Source organism: Neofelis nebulosa, chromosome 1, assembly GCF_028018385.1.
Source record: "Neofelis nebulosa isolate mNeoNeb1 chromosome 1, mNeoNeb1.pri, whole genome shotgun sequence".
NCBI classification, from domain to species: Eukaryota; Metazoa; Chordata; class Mammalia; order Carnivora; family Felidae; genus Neofelis; species Neofelis nebulosa.
In genome coordinates, this window is record NC_080782.1 from 237,945,495 (window position 1) to 237,969,653 (window position 24,159).

Here is a 24,159-nt window from a genome sequence, read left to right on the forward strand (position 1 = left end):
CCGTTCATGTTCTGTCTGTCTCTGTCTCAAAAATAAACATTAAAAAAATATTTTTTAAATAAACTTTCGAAAAAGTTAAGGCAGGAATGAATGAATGAGTTAATGAACAAACGAATGAAGAATAATAGCAGTGTGAGCACTGTGCAATGGTTAAGCCTTCTGGATGGTAGGGAGGTCAGGAAAGGAGCCTACACCAGGCTGGGCAGAGTCCCAGTCAAGGGCTTAATTAACGGTGAAGTGAGTTTGGTAAGTGTCACATCTCAGCATTAAAGCTAGAGACATGAATGCAGGGAGTTTCCAAGTGCATTCCTGGCAGGAAAGTGAAGAAACACAGATAAAAGCACTTTAGAATGATCGGGATTGGTAGTTTCCAGGTGCCAGTGAGCAATAAAGAGAAGAGCCTGGCTGATTAGTTACGTGCTACCGGGGCAGTAAAGGGACAAGAACAGACTGCTGGGTTGCAATCTGTAGCCAGGCTCCTTAAACGAGCCACAACAGGGCGCAGAGTAGGTGCTACTACTTCCCAAGGGTGGAAATCAGGATGTGTCCCTGGGACTATAAGGCTGCAGGAGCGCTGAGCGGCCCAGTACTTGGACTCTAGAAGGAGGCCCTGGGACAACCAGTCCCGGCCGCGAGCCCTGACGGGGCGGAACGCGCGGAACGCTAGCATCCTAGATCCCGCCGGACACAATTTCCAGTCGCACCAGCGAGCGTCCAGCCGGCGGGGCAGCGTCTGCGCTTGTCCCAGGAGGGACCTGGCAGCGGGGAAAGAAGGGCCAGGGCCTGTGTCCCTCCTCTAGAGCCTCCCCGTCATCTGGACGACCCCGAGCTGCTGCACGGGCTTCCGACTTCTCCCTTCAGTAGACGATTAGAGGGCGCAGCGGCCTCCGGAGACAAGCCCCTCTCGCCCACGCCCGTCGGTCACAACCTTCCAGGACCCGAGAGGAGCGCCGCCCGCCGCGAACTTTCCTCAGGGCAGGAGGACTGCCCAGCTTCTGGCGAGGTGAGCTCGGGGAAAGGCTCCGGGTCGGCCACTACTTCCGGGCGACGCTCAGGAAAGCAAGCCCTCCTTGGCCCCCGTCTCTCCTCCGATTGGTTAACTGCTCTCTCAATGCCCTCCCCTAACTGGTGATTGGCTCAGATGCACCGTCTGTCACCTGCCTCCCTGTGGGAATCCAGGTCGCTAAGGGAAGCGTTCCTTGAGGCTCGGTAGGGAAGAGGTTGGTTGGGCCCCTGAGCCCAGTTTGTTTACTGTACTGCGAACCGTACCCCGGCGCGAGCTTGCGTCGCAACGGCCAGGAAAGGAACCAGTAGCGGGACGGAGGGCGGGGGTGGCAAGAAAGTGAAGGCTCAGAAGTAAACTGAAGACACCTGACCCTGGTAACATCTGAATGGGAGCAGGGTGGGAAGGAAGGCCTTTGAGAGGGGAGTTGTGATCCCAGGAGCTGTGGCCGTGTAGGAGGGAAGGCCTAGTTTCTGTTGCGGGAGAGACAAGGGCCTAGCGGGGGGTTTTAATGACCTAATTGTTTGGGGGATCTGGTTTTCTAGGCGAGCGTCTAACAGGGTCCACTGAAGGTTTTGCTTTGACTTTGCAGCAGAGCTTTGACTTTGTTAGCCATTCCCGTCCTTCAAAGAGACCATTTATTGAATGATTCAATTCTCTCCTATTGCTCCAGATGGGCAGCGCTCCAAAAAAGCACAAACAATGGAAGGATGGACACCACTGCGTGCATTGAAAGCATGTTGAAAGGAAAATAAGGTATTCGCTTTGTTTAGTTGCGGTTAATCGTACAAGAAAATTACCTGCGAGAAGCTCTTAAAGTTTTGTTTTCTTTTTTTTTTTTCAACGTTTTTTATTTATTTTTGGGACAGAGAGAGAGAGACAGAGCATGAACGGGGGAGGGGCAGAGAGAGAGGGAGACACAGAATCGGAAACAGGCTCCAGGCTCCGAGCCATCAGCCCAGAGCCCTACGCGGGGCTCGAACTCACGGACCGCGAGATCGTGACCTGGCTGAAGTCGGACGCTTAACCGACTGCGCCACCCAGGCGCCCCGATTTCTTATTTATTTTTGAGAGAGAATGTAAGCAGGGGAGGGCAGAGCGAGAGGGGGACAAAGGACCTGAAGTGGGCCAGACAGCAGAGAGCCCGATGTGGGGCTTGAACTCACCAACCATGAGATCATGACTCGAGCCAAAGTCCGACGTTCAACCGACTGCGCCACCCAGGCGCCCCGAGAAGCTCTTAAAGTTTTGAGTGATTATCAGGGTAGCTTGGTTTTTATGATGGGTTTCAAATTTTTTAAATGTTTAGTACAAAAATTTTATTACTGCTCTCCCTAGCACACGTGCTCTTTGCTAATGATGGCCTTGTCCTGATTATTCTGAAAATGGAAACAAACCTTGGGTTTTTAGTAACGTTAATTTGCTTTTGATTGGGTAGTGTCATTCGATCTTTCTTTTAAAAAAAGGACATAATAGTCACTGTAATAAAATCCCCAAATTTGGAACTTAATGTTAGCATGTACATGAAACTGGATACTTGCTTACTCACACGTAGTTCAGACTTGTAGACTAATTTACTTTGTATTTAAAGTAGTTTGCTTATTAAACACTGAGTCAGAGGCGCGGCCGTTGCTTCTCTGGTCACCTAGTTATTTGATCCTCCAGCCTCCATTATGTCGTGCAGTAATCACACACACCCTTTATTGACATCTAGAAATTGTCAAGGAATAGTTTATTTCCTGCCACAGCACGCCCAAATTAGCTTTTAAAGGTAGACCTGGGCCCTACCTTGGAAACTTCTGATCTGGGCTTTGAGATGAGATCTAGGGCATCTTTATTTTTGTTTTTAATTTTTTTTTTTTTTAACGTTTATTTATTTTTGACACAGAGAGAGACAGAGCATGAACCGGGGAGGGTCAGAGAGAGGGAGACACAGAATTGAAACAGGCTCCAGGCTCTGAGCTGTCAGCACAGAGCCTGACACGGGGCTCGAACTCACGGACCATGAGGTCATGACCTGAGTTGAAGTCGGTCGCTTAACCGACTGAGCCACCCAGGCGCCCCTAGGGCATCTTTATTTTTAAGAATTTCCTCAAGTGAGTTTGATGTGCCTTCCCAGGTGAGAGCCGTTGACTTGCTAAATAGATGCGTGTAAGAAATTCTAAGATATTTGTGAAACAAGTAGTTTTCCTCACTGGTTTCTGTGCAAAAGTAAGCCTCTAAGGAATGACACTTGAGTATAATAAAAAAAAATAGGGTTTGCCTAGGCAAGGTCAGGAAGTTTCACGGGCACTCAGAAACCTCTGGGACTAACCAGGCCTGAGGATGAGGTTTGCTATGGGGGAGGCACAGGGTGCCCTTATACACATTCACAGTCCTCCGAGCAAGCGTGTGGCATTTCCCGTTAGGTTTAAGAGACCAGCTGCCAAGTCTGTTCAGTAGATACAGTAGGCCAAATTATTTTTACCTAAGAAAATGCCACGGAGGGTAATATTACATATGTGAGTTTTATTTGGGGGAGAATACCTTTGCTGGAAATAAATGTAGACGATAGCCTCCCAATAGCTCTGTGCTTATGAAGTAAAAAACAATTTAAAATCATGCATAAAGTGCATAATTCAGCTTGTATTTTGTATGCTAACATGAAGTACCCAGATATTCGAACTATCGGTGAGGGTTTTAGATCAACTTTATCAGAGAGTGAAGGAGGCAGAGAAATGAGAGGAGCACTTTGGTATTCAGCTACGAGAAATGCGTGGTAAAACCAAATCCAGTCTGCTTTAAGTAGTGGCTTTAAGCAAAGAAGTAGGTCCAGTTGTGTTCTGTCTCCTAGAAGCTGCTTTTCGTTTCATGTGTGAGTTCTTCACTGCAAGATTTGGCATATGGAATATATGAGCAGAGGACGAAATTTAAACTGAAAGTAAAGAGACCGTAAGTCAAAAACACGAAGCTCTGTGTGGTCCATGACTAACAGCCTGGATCTTGTCCATCTTGTTTGAACAGAAAGCCAGGAATCTCAGTATGAATCCGTCGAGATCGAGATCGGACGATGGTAGTGAAGAAGCCTCATCTCGAGCCCATGATCGTCATGAAAGTGAGAGAAGACGGCAGCAAGAGCGCCTCCACAGAGAAGAAGCCTATTATCAGTTTATTAACGAACTCAGTGATGAAGATTACAGGCTAATGAGAGACCACAATCTTCTAGGCACCCCTGGTAAGATATGGGTAAAAGAGGAGACACCTTTTTTTATTATAGTAAGGAGGAGTTTCAAAATAAGGAGGGTTTTTTCCCCCCTTCTTCCCTCTCCCAAAATATAAGGCACTATTTTTGTGAATTTAAGACCCTTGGAATATGACAAAATAGAAAATCACTGGCTTACTTCTCTTTTTGATAAGTACGAATCTTAGGCATGGAGCTCACAAATGTACATAATAGTGTCAATTTTTTACATATATGGCCCTGTTTCTCTTTTAAGTAATAGTTGTAAATTAGATATTTTTTAAAACCCAGTTCTGGGGCGCCTGGGTGGCACAGTCGGTTGAGTGTCCAACTTTGGCTCAGGTAACAATCTCGTGGTCTGTGAGTTCGAGCCCCGTGTCGGGCTCTGTGCTGACAACTCAGAACCTGGAGCCTGCTTCCGATTCTGTGTCTCCCTCTCTCTCTGCCCCTCCCCTGCTTGGTCTCTGTCTCTCTCTCAAAAATAAATGAACATTTAAAAAAAAAAACAACTAATTTGAGGTGTTATAATTTATTTATTTACTTAGCTGAATTAATGCTTCAAAAGTCTAGTGTGTTCCATAAGTTTTTTACAAATTTATTTCAGAAATGAACTAATTGAAACTTGTATGTTTGCACAGGATATATTTGTATATTGCATATTTGCGCACTGTATATTGATGACTGATATAATGACCTGTTGAGGTAACATTCAAGCAGATAAAGATTCAGAGTTTTTCCTAGAAATACTTCCTTTTAAATTTCTTTTAACTCTAATACAAATCTACGAATTAGGGTTTCTAGATTCCTAAGTGTATCAACTGAGAGGATTTTTAAAAGAGTATTCAAATTAAACCCTATTTTTATTTTAATAAAACACAACCAAAATAATGTATACTTGCATCAATTAAATATTTTTAACTGTCTATCAATGTAACAGACCATGAAAATAATAGAATGTCTTCTGCAGATCGCTAAAGATTATTAGTCTTACCCTTCACGAGCTCTCCTAAAACAATCATTTAAGGTATTTAGTTTCACTGAGCAATTTTTTATTGTTTTTAGGAGAAATAACATCAGAAGAACTACAGCAGAGATTAGATGGAGTCAAGGAACAAAGAGCATCTCAGCCTGACTTGAGAAGTGGGACAGATACCAGAGGTACTGTGGACTCCTTTCCATTAGGAACAGGTTTAATTAGAGCAGTGGCAGACATGAACTTACTGGATCTTGGACAGTACTTTTGTTTTTAATGTTTTCCAGTTTCAATGTGGTACTCATTCAGATAGTATTTACCCATCATGTGCAAAGCAGCCTAGTTAGGCAGTATAGGACAGGGGTTGAATACAAAGACCCTTTACACACACAGATTGCCCTTGGGGAGCTCATGTATGTGAGATAGTATACAATGAAGTTAATTACCAGCATAATTCTTTTTAATCTTAGAATGCACACACTACTTCTTTTAAAGTAATGTAACTAAACTTCGCTTCTAAAATTTTCTACAGAGCAATACAGAAAGATTGAGAAAACATGTCTTTATTGTTAGTTTTATTATTTTTGTGTTTGTCATGTTACCGAACAAACACTAAGTCATAAAAAGTTCTTATAAAAAATAAAGTGAAAAAAATTTCAAACTAAACAGAAGTGTATAGAATTAAAAGTAAAGCCAACTCAATGTACCTCTTACCAGTTCTACTTCCTTCCCCAGAGGTATTCATTATTGGTAGTTTCACTTTTTTTTTTTTTTTTTTAAGTCATTTCACATATTAAGATTATTGTATTAGAGCAAAGACGATTAAAAACTCAAAAATGCAACGGCTCAGTGAGATACAAGTTTCTTTTCCTGTTAACAGTCCAGGGGAGATAGGCAAGCTTTACTCCATGAATCCTCTTGGAACCCAGCCAGCAGAGTAGTTCTATCACTGTACCATCCAGTACAGGAGCTACTAGTCCTATGTGACCATTTAAACTTAAGTAAAATTAAATAACATTTAAAATTCAGCTTTTCACTCCTGTTAGCCACATTGAAGTGCTCGGTAGTCACATATGGTTAGTGACTTCTGTATTGGACAGGACAGACGTAGAAATTTCCACTGCTGCGTATTTTCATATTTGCATATTAAAAGTTTCATTGGACGTCGCTGCTCCAGGATATTGTGTACATGATCCAGCTAAGTCACAACCACATCTAGGTTCTGGCTGGCAGGTCTAGGTTCCAGAAAGAGGTCCAGGCACCAGTCCGAAAGTGAGATCTATCACTTTCACTCCTATTCCACTGATGAGAACTTAGTCACATGGCTGCACCCAACGGCCAGGCTGTTCACGTGACCATTACAGTGCATTTGTAAAAGGAGTAGGGCAGGACAGGTTTCATTAGATTATTAGTGAACTCTTTTACGCACACCGTCATCATACGTTCTAGTAACTGAAGATGGAAGTTGCCTTTAGCATGTTTTTTATCTGCCTTTTACTCCTGTCTCTTTCCAAATTAAAATGGAAATTGGATTTCCTTTTTTTTTCTGTATATGTAGATTTGGAAGTTACACCATATTGCTATAGCTGGTAATGCTGGTCCTTTTACTATGTTTTAATGGAAAATGTACTTACCGCATGTAAAATAGCTTGTATCTTTTAGATATGGCTAAAGGTGGTTTATTTTATTGACACCAGCAGTTGATTAATAGCTTTAACTTTAATATTTAAAAATGGTTTTTACAAGAAATTTTTATAAGAGATTGAAACAAAATCAAAGCCATCTCATTTAACGGCCATTTTTGTGTAGAATAAACTTAAAGGTTAAAGTCTGTGTAGTTCATGTGCATTAGAATGATTTTCATTGACTTTTTCCCTTTATATAATCCACTGGTTAAAAATGGAAAACTTAAGCTTCCCGTGGTAGCAGTGTTATGGAAGTTTATCAGGGGCTCATTTTTTCTAAATTGATTCATTCAACATTAATTGAGAGAGTCTGATTTGTACCAGATACTGTTGTAGAGGTGGGGATTTAACAGTAAATAAGACAAGATAAAACTCTTCATCTTCCTGGAGCTTACATTCTAAATGAACAGAAAATATTCATAATGGCTAACATTTATTGAATGCTTCCTATATGCCAGGTATTGTACTAATCATTTTATATCCAGTATTTTATTCTCATGATAATCCTATGACATTTATACTTTTATTATCTCCAAGTTACAAATAAGGGTACAGTCCTAGAGAACTTAGGTAGCATGCCTAAAGTTTCCCAGCTTCACATAAAGACATCATGTAGTGCTAATATGTATTCAGAAAGCCACATTTCTTAAAGTGTACATTTTTGGCAGTTCCTGAGAAATAGGATAAAATTCCTGAGGTCATGAAAATACCTCTAGCTGTAAAATGTTGACTTCCCTTTACCGGAAGAATCCCATTCACAATGAATTATATATAAGTTTTGCCACTATATTTTACTGATTTTACCATATGGCTAAAGCAATTTAAATGTACTGTTTTAGTATTGGCTGTATTTCTCATCTGCTTTAGTTTTTTTTAATATTTATTTATCTTTGGGAGAGATTGAGTATGCAGGCAGGTGGAAGGGCCAAGAAAGAGGGAGACAGAGAATCCCAAGCGGGCTCCGTGCTGTCAGCACAGAGCCTGACACAGGGCTTGAACTCACGAATGGTGAGATCATGACCTAAGCTGAAATCAAGAGTCAAGCACTTAACTGACCGAGCCATCCAGGCGCCTCCTCATTTGCCTTAATATTTTGCCAGTAATGGGCATAGAGAAAGTAAGAATGAGGATTTCTTCAGAGCTTTGCACAAACAGTATTTATAGTTTTATAATACATCAGAATGTATTATACTATGCATATAGTATATACTTTTCTTTTAGAAATTCCAACTTTTTGCCATTTTCATTCACTAAAATGCATAGATGTTCTTAAATATTATTGAATTTAATAAAAAATTTATCTCGTAAGCTTTAATAAAAGTCTAAAGATAGATTTTAGGAATTGATCATAAGTTGATTTGCTTTGCTTTCCAGACTCAGAAGTCCCTAGAGAAAGTTCAAACGAAGATTCTCTGCTAGAATGGTTGAACACGTTTCGACGCACGGGAAACGCAACCCGAAGTGGACAAAATGGGAACCAAACTTGGAGAGCTGTGAGTCGAACAAACCCAAACAGTGGAGAGTTTCGGTTTAGTCTGGAAATCCATATAAATCATGAGAATAGAGAAATTGAAATTCATGGCGAAGATCAGACAGGCATTCCACTTTCAGATTTTGGCAGGGATCGTACTACAAATAGGCAACAGAGGTCAGCCAGTCCTGTGGCTAGGCGAACGCGAAGCCAAACCTCCATGAATCACAGTGGTAGTAGCTCCAACATCCCAAGGACTAGGCTCGGTTCAAGGGGGCAGAATTCAGCAGAAGGATCTTTCTCAACATTGGGAAGATTAAGAAATGGCATTGGGGGAGCAGTTGGCATTCCTAGAACGAGAGCTCCGCGTGCTGATTTCGGTAGTCACGCAAACCAGTTGGGTGGTAGTGAACTCAGGCAGAGGGAGGGGCAACGGTTTGGAGCAGCACATGTTTGGGAAAATGGGGCTAGAACTAATGTTACAGTGAGGAATACAAACCAAAGATTAGAGCCAATAAGATTACGGTCTGCTTTCAGTAGTCGAAGCCGCTCACCAATTCAGAGACAAAGTGGCACTGTTTATCGTAACTCACAGAGAGAAAGTAGACCTTTACAGCAAAACGTCAGAAGGTCTGTTAGGAGGAGAGGTATAACGCGTGTCTTTTTAGAGCAAGATAGGGAACGTAGAGGTACTGCCTATGCTCCATTCTCTAACTCCAGACTTGTGTCAAGAATAACAGTAGAGGAAGGAGAAGAATCTAGCAGATCTTCAACTGCTACACGACGACATCCAACAATCACACTGGACCTCCAAGTGAGAAGGATTCGTCCTGGAGAAAACAGAGATCGGGATAGCATTGCAAGTAGAACTCGATCTAGGGTAGGGCTAGCGGAAAATACAGTCACTATCGAAAGCAATAGTGGGGGCTTTCGCCGAACTATTTCTCGTTTAGAGCGGTCAGGTGTTCAAACCTATGTTAGCACTATCACAGTTCCTCTGCGGAGGATTTCTGAGAATGAGCTTGTGGAACCGTCATCAGTGGCTCTTCGGTCCATTTTAAGGCAGATCATGACTGGATTTGGAGAATTGAGTTCTTTAATGGAGGCCGAATCTGAGTCAGAGGTTCCGAGACATGGTCAGCATTTACCAGAGAGGCACTCAGATCCGAGCACCGTAGGTGCAGTTAATGACATCAGCCAGCACAGTGAAGGTTCCTCTCAAAACAGGCGGGCCCGAGAAGACAGCTCTGAAATGCGTGGTGAAAACGAGACTCCCCGGCCTCCCGCCCGAAACAGTGATAGCAGAGGTGGCCGGCAGTCGCGAAATTCAAATAACTTAGTTGAAACTGGAACACTACCTATCCTTCGCCTTGCTCACTTCTTTTTACTAAATGAAGGTGATGACGAGGATCACATACGTGGTTTAACCAAAGAGCAGATTGACAATCTTTCCACCCGGAACTATGAGCATAGCAGTATCGATAGTGACCTAGGCAAAATCTGTAGTGTTTGCATCAGTGACTATGTGACTGGAAACAAGCTCAGGCAATTACCTTGCATGCACGAATTTCACATTCATTGTATTGACCGCTGGCTCTCAGAGAATTGCACTTGCCCCATCTGTCGGCAGCCTGTTCTAGGGTCCAGCATAGCAAACAATGGGTGAAGCGTTGGGTCTGTTCAAATAGTACATTTTAGTAGAGCTGAGTATTTAAGCACCCTTTTGTTGAATCCTTTGTGATGAGCTAACCAGGATGAAAAAGAACAGATTATTATAGTTTGCACTATTTTTTGTGTGCTTTTTTAACTTGTTAAAAAGAAAATTTATATGAAACTTAAAATGGCAAACGTTAAATTATCGACAAGTACAGAATAGTCAATATTGCTAGAACCAAATAATCTTTAAAATGTTCTTATTTTGGTAATTTCGTCATGCTAAGCACTTTTGTATCTGCATAATTCAGTAGGTTAACAATCAATCTTCCTTTTCTTAATAGCACAGCAGACTTTATGTGGACTTTCAACTTCCATAGGCTTAGTGCCATGTCCAGACAATGGTGTCTAAATAAGCCTTTCGTTAACTTTTTATTGTAAGGACAATATCTTTTCATGAGAGAGTGTTTGGCTGAATGTTTGCTCTATATATTTAAGTTACTTGAAATGTTAAATTTAATATGCAGCATACCATATATGTATATATAGATATATAATTTTAAGGGTAAAATATTCCGTCTAAAAACTACCAGTTTGGTTCTTATTTAAGCTTTTGGGCTATTACTGCATATGGCACAATGTGTAACATTTACAGGATCATCTCTGGGAGGAAGTAGATATTTAAAAATAGAGATAATTTACTGAAGCGTCTCTGACAATCTTACTAGACAGCAGGCAATATGTAATACTGAACAAGTATTTCTTTACTCAGAAATGGAACATGGACATTTTAGTACATATAGATTATTTAACTTGAGTTCGGCCTTTTTGTGACTTGTTTGAATGTGCAAACAATTCTTTGGATTATATTAAGTAAGGTATACAGATATGCATGGTTTCTCAAATTTACTTTTAAAATCTAAAAAAAAAAAAAAATGTCTATGAAGAATCAAATGCATAGATAATGTGTTAAGTTTACTTGGAGGCCAAAAACTCCAAATAATACAAAACAAAAAACCCTTAAGAGAATGTGGAATTTATATGAACACGAAGTATGCATTGAAGATCTATTTCTACCAATAAATATTAAAACAAAGCTGTATGTGAACTTCTTTTCTCTTGGTCCCCTGTGATTTATTTTTCAAAGAAAGAAAAATTTCACACCTACAAGGTGTCAGACAGTGTTACAGGTGCTGAGGATTCAGCTGAGGACAGAGTCCCTATCTTCACAGGAAGAGAACATTTAATGAGTTACTGAATTAAATGAATATATGACACAGTTTTCCTGTGGTGATACTGCTTGGGGAAAACCACAAGAACAAATTCCTCAGGACCAGATTCGGGAAGATTTACGTGTATCTCAAGATTGTTTTTCCTTCTGATTAAGTAACTATATTCATCAGGTAAGATGCATACACAGGAGTTTTCAGGGAGTGCATTTAACACCTGGAGGGAAAGCTTTTAGTAAGAGTCATGACTTTGTTTGGAGTAAATGGTTTATGTAGGTCAATCATGGGGCTGGGAGGTTTGAATGCTTTAAATGCCAGACTAAGGAATTTTACTTCACCTTACAAACTTTTGGTGTCTCTTGGTGAATTTAGTGGCGAATGGTAAGATCATTTTTCATGTTTCAGAAAAATTGGTGTGGTGTAGTGTTCATAACAGTGGAGTAGAGAGAGGGGGGAAGCAAAAAAACCTTAATAAAGGAACCACTGTGGTCATTTTTATCATCGGTTATCATCATCCTCAGTTACTAGCTAACCTAGCGCGATGGCAGTGAAACTGGAAAGAGAGAGAAGAGAATAAAAATGTTGGGAAAAAAGGACATTATTTGGTTTCTTGTTCACTATGAAGTGGGAGAGCGATATATTCACAGATGGAAAATCACCCGAATAGAAGAGAGAGAGGTGTTTCAAGCTATGCCAATGTAGACATGTATCTTAAATATGCACCTCTCCCTCGTTTCAGTGATACCGTTTGTTCCCAGTATGACCAGAGACTAAATCCATCATTTTTTGCTCATGTGGAATATTCTTCAGGAAGTTCTACCTTCCGTGGCTTGATCAGTTAGGAAAATCAAGAGGAGAACAAAGAAAGGGGGAAATGAAAAACAAGTAGGGATAAAGGAAAAAATACAAGCACGTTGATTCTTTGACTTGGTCCTTTGCAAGGCATGGTTAGGACCAGCATTGAAGGGACCCCAAATAGGCATTTGAAATAGAACTACATTGTACAGTTTATGGAAAATTCCCGCTAAGCAGCAGGCTTCATATGTTTTGTAAATTGGTATCCTGGTCGGGAACAAAGGAGTGTTTTCTGTAATATTTTCATTCATTCCCCAGTAAACAAAGCTGATGACAAATACAAAGGCTCTTTATCTATTTATAGCCTCTATTTAGCAATGATTGCATGCCTTATGGTTCCAATATAGAAAGGAACAAATAGTTTGAAATGCTTCATTTGAATATTGTGCTCCATGTTGTGTCCTTAGAGCTTATTCTTTATAGTGTGGCTGCCTTGCAAACTTGTATTTCAAAACTGTCAGCCTCCCACCTGCTTTCCCTCTTGTATCCCAGATGTGTATAGTTTCAAGTAGCATTGACCTGTACTTGACTACCTTTCATTTGCCCTGTGGTTATTTTCCTTTCAGTTTTTAACGTGAATTTGTAATTTAAGCCTCCCAAGATCTTGAAGTATTATTGCCACTTCACATAGCGAGTAGCAGAGTTCAGAGTCACACACAGGACCGTTTGCCTCCAAAGCTTGTCCTTTTCCCCCTCAACTGCATTCTGGAAAAGCAGAAATGCTTGGTCCGCAAACAACGGGAGGACTGCTCCTGAAAGTTACAAAGCGGGATCTGTATTGTGAGGATGGGTCCAGAAAAGAGATGGGACCTGAAGACCCTGTGTGAAGGATCGTAGTTAATAAGTTGAGTCTGAGGTATTTTCACAAATACTACTCCTGGACAAGAACTTCCAGTGAATTTCCAATCTTCCTGCACCTCTCCATCTGAATAACGTCTGGCCAGAGGAGGAAGACGTTGTGTGGAAATAGTACTCCACATACGTGGGCAGTTCTTCCCTTTGCAGTGGCAGCAAGCTCCTCTGGGGTCTCTTCCTCAATCCTGTGGGACGTTGGAGGTCAGAGAGCTGGGGTGCCTGTTAATACAGAAGATGATTGCCCAGCAAGCCATCTGTCACCGAGAACGCCAAATGTTCCATGTTCCACAGGACATGACTGTAAGTGTCAGTGGTGACTGTTTTCCTCAATGTCTACAGGCAGGTTGTGAGTTCTTTTCAGTGACTATGGAGGTATTAGGTCCTGAACATGTCTGCCCTTAGAATAATTAGGGATCTTCAATTACTTTCAGCAAGTTTTTTTGTTTTTTTGTTTTTTTTTTTAATTTATTTTGAGCATTAAATCTCTGAAGAGTCTGAGTTGGCTCCTATACTTTTCTTTTTCTTTTTTTTCAACGTTTTTTTTAAATTTATTTTTGGGACAGAGAGAGACAGAGCATGAACGGGGGAGGGGCAGAGAGAGAGGGAGACACAGAATCGGAAACAGGCTCCAGGCTCCGAGCCATCGGCCCAGAGCCTGACGCGGGGCTCGAACTCACGGACCGCGAGATCGTGACCTGGCTGAAGTCAGACGCTTAACCGACTGCGCCACCCAGGCGCCCCTATACTTTTCTTTTTCTTAACCGCCCCCCTTTTTTTAGTAGCGTAATCCCATATCTTCTCCAAAATAAAGCTTTCACGTGTATTTTTCCTCGATTGTATTAATGTCTTGTTTGGAAAGTGTAACCTCTTGGTTGCCTAGTATATATGTACACTTCCTTCTCACCCATTTAACCTCAGAAATGCCCCTATTTATAACCAGAATCCAACTGTCTTCTGTGCCATTGCAAAACATTTTCACATTCTCCCCGATGGGAAACGATACAAATTCATTTACAGCTTCTGTACTGTGAGGTGACACAATTTAGCCACTCTTATGAGTTCAGATTCATAATAGTGAACTGGATGGTGTCCACTCTTCCATTAGATTGGATTTGATTCATTGTGACTTCTTACCATCCAGCTTATGGGATAAATGATAAATGTGGCTCCTATCTACCTGATAGAGTGAAGTGGAATAAAGATCAAACAAAAAAGGGGGAAAGAAGCGTCACTGATTACACTGATTACTGGTATAGAATGTACACACATCTTGCTGAGCAAGCTTAGAAGGATGAATGATAGAAATAAGGAGACTTGTAAGCATCTCTTTGTTGACTCTCTTATCTGGATGTAGACTAAGTTGTTTGGTCAGCCAATTTGGCTGGCCTAATCCTGAATGAGGGCCACTTTCAGAAAGATATCCAGCGAGAATTTCCATACTGGTGGTGGGGGTGAGTGGCAGGGGCTCGAAGGTTTGAGAGGATGCTAGTGAACAGGTTTGATCTTAGCACTTTGATGTGAATCCTTGGTTCAGGAACTGCCATAATGTTGAACAGGTCTCTGTACAATAGGTTAGGGGCTTTTTGGACAAGTGCCTTAAAACTTTAATTAGCTCCTTAACAGTTTCATTTGGGGTCTCGTCTCAAACACCACAAGTCTTGTATTGTTCTTGATTTACTAGAGGGAATAGCCGTGACCCTTACAACACCTTTAGGGCTTTTCTTTTTATTTCTTTTTTTTCTTTCTTTCATTTACTTTCTTTCTTTCTTTCTTTCTTTCTTTCTTTCTTTCTTTCTTTCTTTCTTTCTTTTTCTCTTTTTTCTTTTCTTTTCTTTCTTTCCTTCCTTTTCTTTTTTTCTGTTTCTTTCTTTTCTTTCCTTTTCTCTTTTTTCTTTTCTTTCTTCCTTTTTTCTTTTCTTTCTTTCTTTCTTTCTTTCTTTCTTTCTTTCTTTCTTTCTTTCTTTCAGTATTTTGTTAAAAGGATGCTTCTATTGCTTAGCTAAATAGATTTTACTTCTGGTGTGGTTTGGGGGCTTTCTTTAATCTTCCCTTGAGTGTTGCCATTGTCCATTTGCTGCATTTCAGACAGTGTGTTTTACAATAGGAAGGAGGCTTCTTCATTTTCGTCTGAAGGGTGACGCAGAGTGACCATTCCACTCTGATCAGTTGGAGTCAGGTCACGTGGCCAGTCCAGCGCAAGCACGTAGATTGGGAGCGGTTTAATTATATTTTCAGTCCCATCATTGAAGCACCTAATGTTCCTGATAACTCTCTGTTTGAAGATCCTAAGACCACCTCCAGGTCAGTGGTTGGCTAGGACTCATGGGACTGAGTATATAGTTGTGCTCACAGCTAAGATTTATTATAAGGAAAGGAGACAAAGGGCAAAGGGACATGGGGCGAAGTCTGGATGAAACCAGTCAAGCTTCCAAGAGTCCTATCCCAGTGCAGTCCTACAAGACACGCATTCCTCCAGCACCAAATGGGACATGGAAGAAGTGTTGTTGTTAAGGAAGCTCATTACAGACTCATTGCCCGAGATTTTTATTGGGGGCCGGTCATGTAGGCACCTCTGCCTGGCATGTACCAAAATCCCAGACTCCCAGAAGGAAAGCAAGTGTTCAGCATGAACCACATTATTCGTGGTTTAGGCACGTTGAGACACTTCTTTCAGTAGGGGGATGGTGGAAACACTCCCCAAATCAAGTGCCTAGACGCCAGCTAAGGGTCCGTCTTTCACGAAGGCGGATAGCCTAAGGCCTACTATGTGAATTCCGCACACACATCTCCATCTCTAGCTCAGAACATTCTCCTGAATTCTAGGACCACGTCTTTTTTTTAAGTTTGTTTATTTTTGAGAGAGACAGAGACAGTGTGAGCAGGGGAGGGGCAGAGGAGAGGGGGAGAGAGAGAATCCTAAGCAGGCTCTGCACCGTCAGCACAGAGCCTGATGCGGGGCTCGAACTCACAAACATCATGACCTGGGCCGAAACCAAGAGCCGGACGCTTAAACTGACTGAGCCACCCAGGCGCCCCGCTAGGATCATATTTGTGGCTGCTTTGGTTAATGTCTACCAGGCTGCCTCTTTGGAACCTCAGAGCCAACACGTCTAGAACTGAAGTAGTAATCCTTTTCCGTCAAACTGTTCCTCACCCTCTTTTCTGAGCTCAGTCCATGCCATTCCCTGGCCTGGGTTCTTGAGTTTGGCCAAGAAAGAACTCAGAGCCAAACTCTTAAGCAGCTGTTTAATGGCAGCTACAGCAAGGGGCGCCTGGGTGGCTCAGTGGGTTAAGCGTCTGACTTTGGCTCGGGTCATGATCTCGCGGCTCGTGGCTTCAAGCCCTCTGCTGACAGCCTGGAGCCTGCTTCCGATTCTGTGTCTCCCTCCCCCCCTCAACTCTGTTTCTCAAAAATAAATAAACATGAAAATTTTTTTTTAAAAATAGCAGCTAAAGCAAAAGTACACTCTCGAGATGGGAGAGCAGGCAGGTCCAGAGGTGGCTACACATCAGGGTTTGGGGTCGTCTTTTTATGTTTGAATAGGTTATGAGTCATAGCCGGTGTGGCCTCTGAGGTCTCCTAAGGGACTCCTCCTACCAACAGAAGTGGGCGTTTTGGGCCCTGTATGGTGCTTGTCAGAACTGTCATGGCAGCCATCCCCCCACAAGGGGGTAGGGGTCAGAACTGCAGTGTAAATGTATCATAAGGAAGCTATAGGTCACTGAAGGGTAGTGATCCTAGGGAAGAGAGCATTCCCCCCTCCCCCTGGGGGTTTGCCAGCTCTTTGAAACTTGGTTTCCTCCTCTCTAAACAGAAAACACATGCCTGTTCCCTGCTCACACCTAGCTAACTGCCTACTCTATCACCTCTAACCATTCACCAGTTCATTTAAGGCAGAAAAGTCTGATCCCTTTTCCCTGTGTGGAGGTCAGCTGGGACTGGCTTGGCTAGGATGGGCCCGAGGGGTCAGAATGGGCAGCAGGCGTACCTTGTAGTCATAGCTGTGGACGCAAAGAATCAGACGTCAAGTACAAAATTGTGACCAATGCACTGATACCCCTTAGAGATGGAGAACTGGGTTTCAATAGGGTGTCAGAACAGGAGGGACTGGAGATAAATCAAAAGGCCAAGAGAAATTAGTTTAATCAGATGAACAGGAGAGTGATCAGGAAAAATGCCTGTTTCCCATAGCCAACTTGGTTGCTTGGTTTTCTTTGGTGTGTGACTGATGGGTAGGTAGTCAGGCACTAATTAAAGGGCTGAGAAGGGAATAAATAAGAACCCAGACTTCTGCATCTTTACTTCTGTCCGATTGACCAACCCGTGTTCTTGGAATCCTCATCATTTTCGTTCCCATTTCTCAGGTCCTTGCCTTCATCTCTTAACGTGGTCTCCTAGCCTTACAATCACTCAGGTGCAATCTTTGTACGAGACACGTCTAGACATGACACTCCTCAGCTGTTCTCCATTACTTCCTGCCTGTTCTTGGTACAACATACAAGATTCTTCATATTTTATCCTCTGCTTACCTTTACCAACCTCATTTCCTACCTTGCGGGGGCCCTTAACCTTGCCCTTCACACTTTAGGGTTTCGTCCACGCTATTCTTCCTCCCTGTGATGGCCTTTCCCCGCTTGCCTTTCTGATTAATTCCTGTGTATCCTTTAACTCTGACCTTAAATGTCACCTCTTGCAAACCCTCACCTTGTCATCTCCAGGGCTGATGTCTCCGTTAAGCATAGCAGGCACAATGTCTACAACCCAGGATAATTTTAAAGGCCCACAAAAATGTTTTAATTTCTGGGATGTCTGGGTGGCTCAGGTGTTTAAGCATCCAACTTCGGCTCGGGTCATGATCCCACGGTCCGTGATTTCTAGCCCGTGTCGGTCTCTGTGCTGACAGCTCAGAGCCTGGAGCCTGCTTTGGATTCCGTGTGTCCCTGTCTCTCTCTGCACCTCCCCTGCTTGCATTCTGTCTCTCTCTCTCTTTCTCTCTCTTTTTAAAATTTTTTTTAAATGTTTATTTATTTTTGATAGACAGAGCACGAGTGGGGGAGGGGCAGAGAGAGAGGGAGACACAGAATGTGAAGCAGGCTCCAGGCTCTGAGCTCTCAGCACATAGCCCGATGCAGGGCTTGAACTCATGAACAGCGAGATCATGATCTGAACTGAAGTCGATGCTCAACCGACTGAGCCACCCAGGCGCCCCCTCTCTCTCTCTTAAAAAATAAACATTAAAAAAATTTGTTTTAATGTTTTAATTTCTTTTAAAATCTGCAAGAGAAAAAAGAGCAAGTAATCCAAACTGTATTATATTTCTCTTTAATAACAGTAGTAGAACATAATTTTAATACTTTTTATGGACAAAGGGGCCCAGCAACACAAAGCTGCTAAGAGCCCGTGAAAGTAATGATATGGCCCTGCTCACTCCCCATTATGCACTTCACTTACACTACACCTTCTGTAAAGAACTGTGAGCTCCTTGAACTTGTCCACAGCACCTAGTGTGATGCCTGGTACCTAGTAGGTCACTAAGTATATATTTAATAAGGAAATGAATATAAGTTTCATATATAGGTAGGCCTGGCTTACAAATACCTTATACATTAAAAGCTTGTTTGTGAGATTTTTTTTTTTTATGTTTATTTAGTTATTTGGGGAGAAAGAAGGTGAGAGGGAATCCCAAGCAGGCTCTGCTCTATCAGCACAGAGCCCAAAGTGGGGTTCGATTTCATGAACTGTGAGATCATAATCTGAGCCAAAATCAAGAATTGGACACTTAGCAGACTGAACCTCCCAGGTGACCCAGATTTTTTTTTTTTAAACTTGGAACCCATTTACTGTAGATACAATAGCTACCATATTTTTGTGGTTTGAGGCAAGAGGGGAAATGCCCCCAGGGCAGCCCCCCCAAAATCTACACTACCCAGAATGTTTCTGAAATATGATTTGAGTACAGCCAAAAGCAGAAAAATCTAATAATATTCCTGCAAGTTAACAAAGAATGAAATTGAAAAAATATTTTAAAAAATTTATCGCGAAGGGTGGTATGGTAGTGCTTGAGACTCTATAAAGCGTGCCATTCTCTTTTCTTTTGTACTTCTTCTTTTTAATGTAAGCTCTACCCCCAATGTGGGGCTTGAACCCAGGACCCTGAGGTCACTACCTCTGGAGCCAACCAGGGCCCCCAAGGATGCCTTTCTCAAATTTCTTTTTCTTTTTTTTTATTTTTTATTTTTTAATATATGAAATTTACTGTCAAATTGGTTTCCATACAACACCCAGTGCTCATCCCAAAAGGTGCCCTCCTCAATACCCATCGCCCACCCTCCCCTCCCTCCCACCCCCCATCCACCCTCAGTTTGTTCTCAGTTTTTAACAGTCTCTTATGCTTTGGCTCTCTCCCACTCTAACCTCTTTTTTTTTTTTTTCCTTCCCCTCCCCCATGGGTTTCTGTTACGTTTCTCAGGATCCACATAAGAGTGAAACCATATGGTATCTGTCTTTCTCTGTATGGCTTATTTCACTTAGCATCACACTCTCCAGTTCCATCCACGTTGCTACAAAAGGCCAGATTTCATTCTTTCTCATTGCCACGTAGTATTCCATTGTGTATATAAACCACAATTTCTTTATCCATTCATCAGTGGATGGACATTTAGGCTCTTTCCGCAATTTGGCTATTGTTGAGAGTGCTGCTATAAACATTGGGGTCCAAGTGCCCCTATGCATCAGCACTCCTGTATCCCTTGGGTAAATTCCTAGCAGTGCTATTTCTGGGTCATAGGGTAGGTCTATTTTTAATTTTCTGAGGAACCTCCACACTGCTTTCCAGAGCGGCTGCACCAATTTGCATTCCCACCGACAGTGCAAGAGGGTTCCCGTTTCTCCACATCCTCGCCAGCATCTATAGTCTCCTGATTTCTTCATTTTGGCCACTCTGACTGGCGTGAGGTGGTATCTGAGTGTGGTTTTGATTTGTATTTCCCTGATAAGGAGCGACGTTGAACATCTTTTCATGTGCCTGTTGGCCATCCGGATGTCTTCTTTAGAGAAGTGTCTATTCATGTTTTCTGCCCATTTCTTCACTGGGTTATTTGTTTTTCGGGTGTGGAGTTTGATGAGCTCTTTATAGATTTCGGATACTAGCCCTTTGTCCGATGTGTCCTTTGCAAATATCTTTTCCCATTCCGTGGGTTGCCTTTTAGTTTTGTTGGTTGTTTCCTTTGCTGTGCAGAAGCTTTTTATCTTCATAAGGTCCCAGTAATTCACTTTTGCTTTTAATTCCCTTGCCTTTGGGGATGTGCCGAGTAGGAGATTGCTACGGCTGAGGTCAGAGAGGTCTTTTCCTGCTTTCTCCTCTAGGGTTTTGATGGGCCTTTCTCAAATTTCAAGTTGCCCTTTCCTCAATGGCCTGTCGCAGCTGCTCTGTTTACTTACCACAGTGGCCCAACTGGGTCGAGTTCCCGCATCAGGCCACCCCGTTTGATAAATGGCGGCTTTGGTTGTGTGCGCTCTGCCTTTGTATCTCTCACTGCTTCCATTTTTTCTCTCCCCAACCACCAGGAGGGGGCAAAGGGCCTTCCGGCCAAAGAGCGGGCAGATAGGCTGGTCATTTTGATTGTGCAAGAGCCACGCAGCCAACTGGGAGAGGAACCTAGTGGTTGCCAGAGCCTTAGAGAAGACGGTGGCCCTTTTACAGCCTAATTCTGAATGTGTCTCACCATTAACTGTACTCAGATTGTTGGGGGTTTTTTCTTGCAAAGAAAAAGGTTTCAGGTTTAATCTTAAAGAGTGTTTATTCCGTTGATAGTAGAATTGTTTGTATCTTGGGAGCTGATAAGAGCAAACACCTTCTTATTCAGTGTAACATTATCATGAAGCTCTTTAAATAGTTTGTCGCGGTGAGAACAGAGGTTTAAGTTTCTTGACTCTCAATATACAGAGAGGGAGAATTACCACATCCACCTAAGGGGAGTATACTCTATCCCTATGAAAAGGCATTTTCTGAAATAGTCCAGTCCTCATGAGAAACAAAGAAAAACCATAACCCCTTAACAGGGGGTGAGAATCACAACTTCAATGAGTTTGTAATGTTGACCTGCCACATACACAGAATTTTGTGTGTGTATGTGATCTGGATGGCTTAAACAATTTATTCAAGGTCACACACCACAGTTGGTTAGAAGGAAGACGTTGTAGCCTTGTAACTTTTTTAAATGTCTTACTTTATTAATTGCAAAGAATTATTCAAAGCTTGACCGCATATTCACTGCTGAAGTATGTCTAACTATTGGTCTTGTAAGGCTGATGCCTCAGTATAGGGAAAGGCCTCTTTTAACCTGTGCAGGGCAAATAAATGCTGCACCAGAGACTATTGGACTCTTTAGGACTCTGGGGAAGTTTGAGCTGAGTCGTGCTGCTCAAAGGATTCGGGACAGCTCCGGGGCTGGTTTGTGAGGGCTCAAGCCTAAGATCTGCAGCCATCTGTTTCTAATGAGTATTGGTCGCTGTTCACTTTTGCAATCATTTTAATAGCATCTGTTAGAGCAGTGCAGGTTTCAGATCACAGATGGTGACAGGTGCAATGAAGATGTCATTTCAGGCGTTTCTCATTATCATTCAGATAATACCTTAAGGTCATAATTCTTACTTTCATAATACAGTGAATTTTGTTAAAAATAAAATACGCTGAGAACATTCAACCTGTTAGATTTACACCCCAAATACAGACTCTTAGAATCTCAGGCCTAGGAGAAGAGTGGACCGTCTTCTAAGCACATCCTCTTTGGGTCCCAAGAGCCTGTACTTTTTCTTAATCACTAATTGCGATGCCTGCTTTTAAAGACAAAGTTATCATTTCCCTTTCACTACACACTCAGTATTGTATCCGTTTGGGTCTCTGAGAAGTGAACACCAACACAGGATTATATACGAGGGATCTACTGGGGAAACACCTGTTAAGATTAAAGGGGAGAGAGCAGGAGTAGGCGAGGAGAACCTCCAGGCTAGGCTCTAGGTAAGATCCCTAAGGAAGGAAGGGAGAAGGAGGAGGCTTGGGTAGGAGACGCTTCAGACCACTGGGTGGTTCTGAGACTCTCAGATGGAGAGTCAGGGCTGACGGAGTGGTCCCCCATTGGGCAAGAATGGCCCAGCTCTTATACGTCCTCAGGCTCGGTCATCGGCTAGGGGCGGCCCGGGGGCAGCCTGCGCCTGAGTGCCAGAGCAGACCCAAAAGTGTGACACCTGGGGGCTGTTAGTCACTTACACAGCCCACACCAGGTTGTCTTGATGCTGCGTTTTCACGACTGCCACAGATATTTAGCGTTGGTTGCTTCTGGAAACAATCACAGTTGGATTCTGGTTTACTCTGACTCCTCTGCTCTCCCAAACCACCCAGACTGGTTTGCCACCAGACAGGTTAACATTGCCATGGATCATATCTTAGGTTTCTCTTCTCCAAGTGAAGTCACCTTATTCCTTTCACTGCTATCCTTTGAATCCTCATAAGGTTTGCCGAGCCCCTTTGCCAAAGCTCAGAACTGCAACCTGTGTCTACGTGAGCAGGGAGCTCTCTGGGGGTCAGTTTACAATACGGGGATTAGGAACAGGATTTTGGTGACAGATACCAGCTCAAGTCCCCAATTTGCCACATAATGGCTAGGAGGACTTGTGGAAATACTTTAACTTACTGGCCATCATTCTCCTCGTTGGTGAAATTGAGTAACAGTCACACCTACCCTGTGGGATTAAATGCATGTATACACTTAAAAGTCCATGGCACATAGTAAGTGCTTCATAAAAATCAGCAGAAAATATTATTAACATTGTACTCAGGCCTGCGCTTCCCTAATAAAGGACTTGCGTTGCTGACTCATATCCAATTTGTGATCCATTTGGCTTAGCCCTGAGGTACTTTTGTTCATCATTTATTCTTAGTATCTGCCAGTGTGATAATGAGGTCTCTTTTTTTCCTTTCCAAATGTACCATACTATTTTTATTCTTGCTCACTGACCCCCTCCGTCTCCTCCAGCTTTTCTGCAAGCAAAGTCTGTGTTTCTGGGAATCAGTTAAAGGTTTTCATTTTTGGTTTTGGTTTTGTTTTAGTGATGCTGTGAGGAAAGAGATAAGAAGCTGCCTTGTATCACTGTAAAAATATCCCATCTCTGAGTTTTAACAACTAATGCCTCTTCCAGATTCATAGCCGTTTCCTGGGTTCTCAGGAAGCTGCCAGAGCCACAAAACTCTCTGATCCTTGTTTCATGGACGGCAGTGTATTGAAAGGTCATTCTCCAAATCCAGTCATGCTCCTTATTTGATCTTCTCCCATTGCCAATAATCTGGAAGGGAAAGGGAGGGTGCCGGCACCTCTCCCTCGTGCTAATAATGATAACTAGCATGTAATCTTAATTTTCTATGAAATTTCATTTGCCAAGAGATTTCATGCTTATGAACTCATTTATATAACAAGCCAACTTGACAGTGGGTTGAGGAGGTATAACTTATGCTTGTGTTGGAAGCAAATGAAGTACAGAGAAGTGAATCATTTGCCCAAGTCAACCAAAAGGCCAGCGGCGGTGCCCAAAACAGACCTTGGTTCTCCACATTTACAAGTGGAGGCTCTTCAGTTTGGGCCAGACTGTTACAACAGCTACATCCACGGAATAAGGGCAGAATGGCACTCTTTCTTCCATCATCTTGGAGTCTACTAAGGCACACCTACATACCCCGTTTGTCTTTGTCCTCCCAGTAGTGAACAAGTGGTCAGTACTGGAAGCTTCTAGATAGGTCCCACAGCTGGGTCACTGGGTATCTGTCAACTGGCTTTCCTGGTATGAAACCAAACTTCCGGGTAGGAACATCAAATCATAAAAGCACTTCGGGGGCCTCATATTTATTATTATTATTATTATTATTATTATTATTATATGTTTAATCCAAGTTTATTTGCCTCAGGTGTAATTTACAAAGCAATTCTTTGCAGAAACAAGCCATTTTTCTAGATAACGCCTTAACGAAGGCTTGAATCAAAGAAGAAAAGCTTCACTGAGGTGGGTGGGAAACTTAAATTGTAGCCTCGCCATCTGTAATAGAATATCCTCATTTCTTGTACCACCCTCCTCCTCCCTTTATCCATTTTCTGCCTCCATTAATTTTGGCTTGCTCAGCATTCCTTTCTCCATTCTTCTGGGGGAATTACTCTTCCTCCATTC

General features: G+C 42.5%; 1 protein-coding gene across 6 annotated transcripts in view; it reads left to right on the forward strand.

The window, feature by feature from the left end:
- The first annotated feature begins 695 nt into the window (after window positions 1-695).
- The window catches only part of RNF6 (ring finger protein 6), a 34,967-nt gene continuing 11,503 nt past the window's right edge, over window positions 696-24,159 (forward strand). Inside the window, exons 1-5 of one of the 6 annotated variants that reach the window (XM_058689384.1) lie at window positions 696-1,003; window positions 1,677-1,759; window positions 4,007-4,217; window positions 5,286-5,381; window positions 8,256-11,101. In XM_058689384.1, the coding sequence (XP_058545367.1) occupies window positions 4,025-4,217; window positions 5,286-5,381; window positions 8,256-10,018 (2,052 nt within the window). In that variant the 5' untranslated portion in view covers window positions 696-1,003; window positions 1,677-1,759; window positions 4,007-4,024 and the 3' untranslated portion in view covers window positions 10,019-11,101. The other 5 variants (XM_058689393.1, XM_058689407.1, XM_058689415.1 and 2 more) reach the window with 5 other exon arrangements.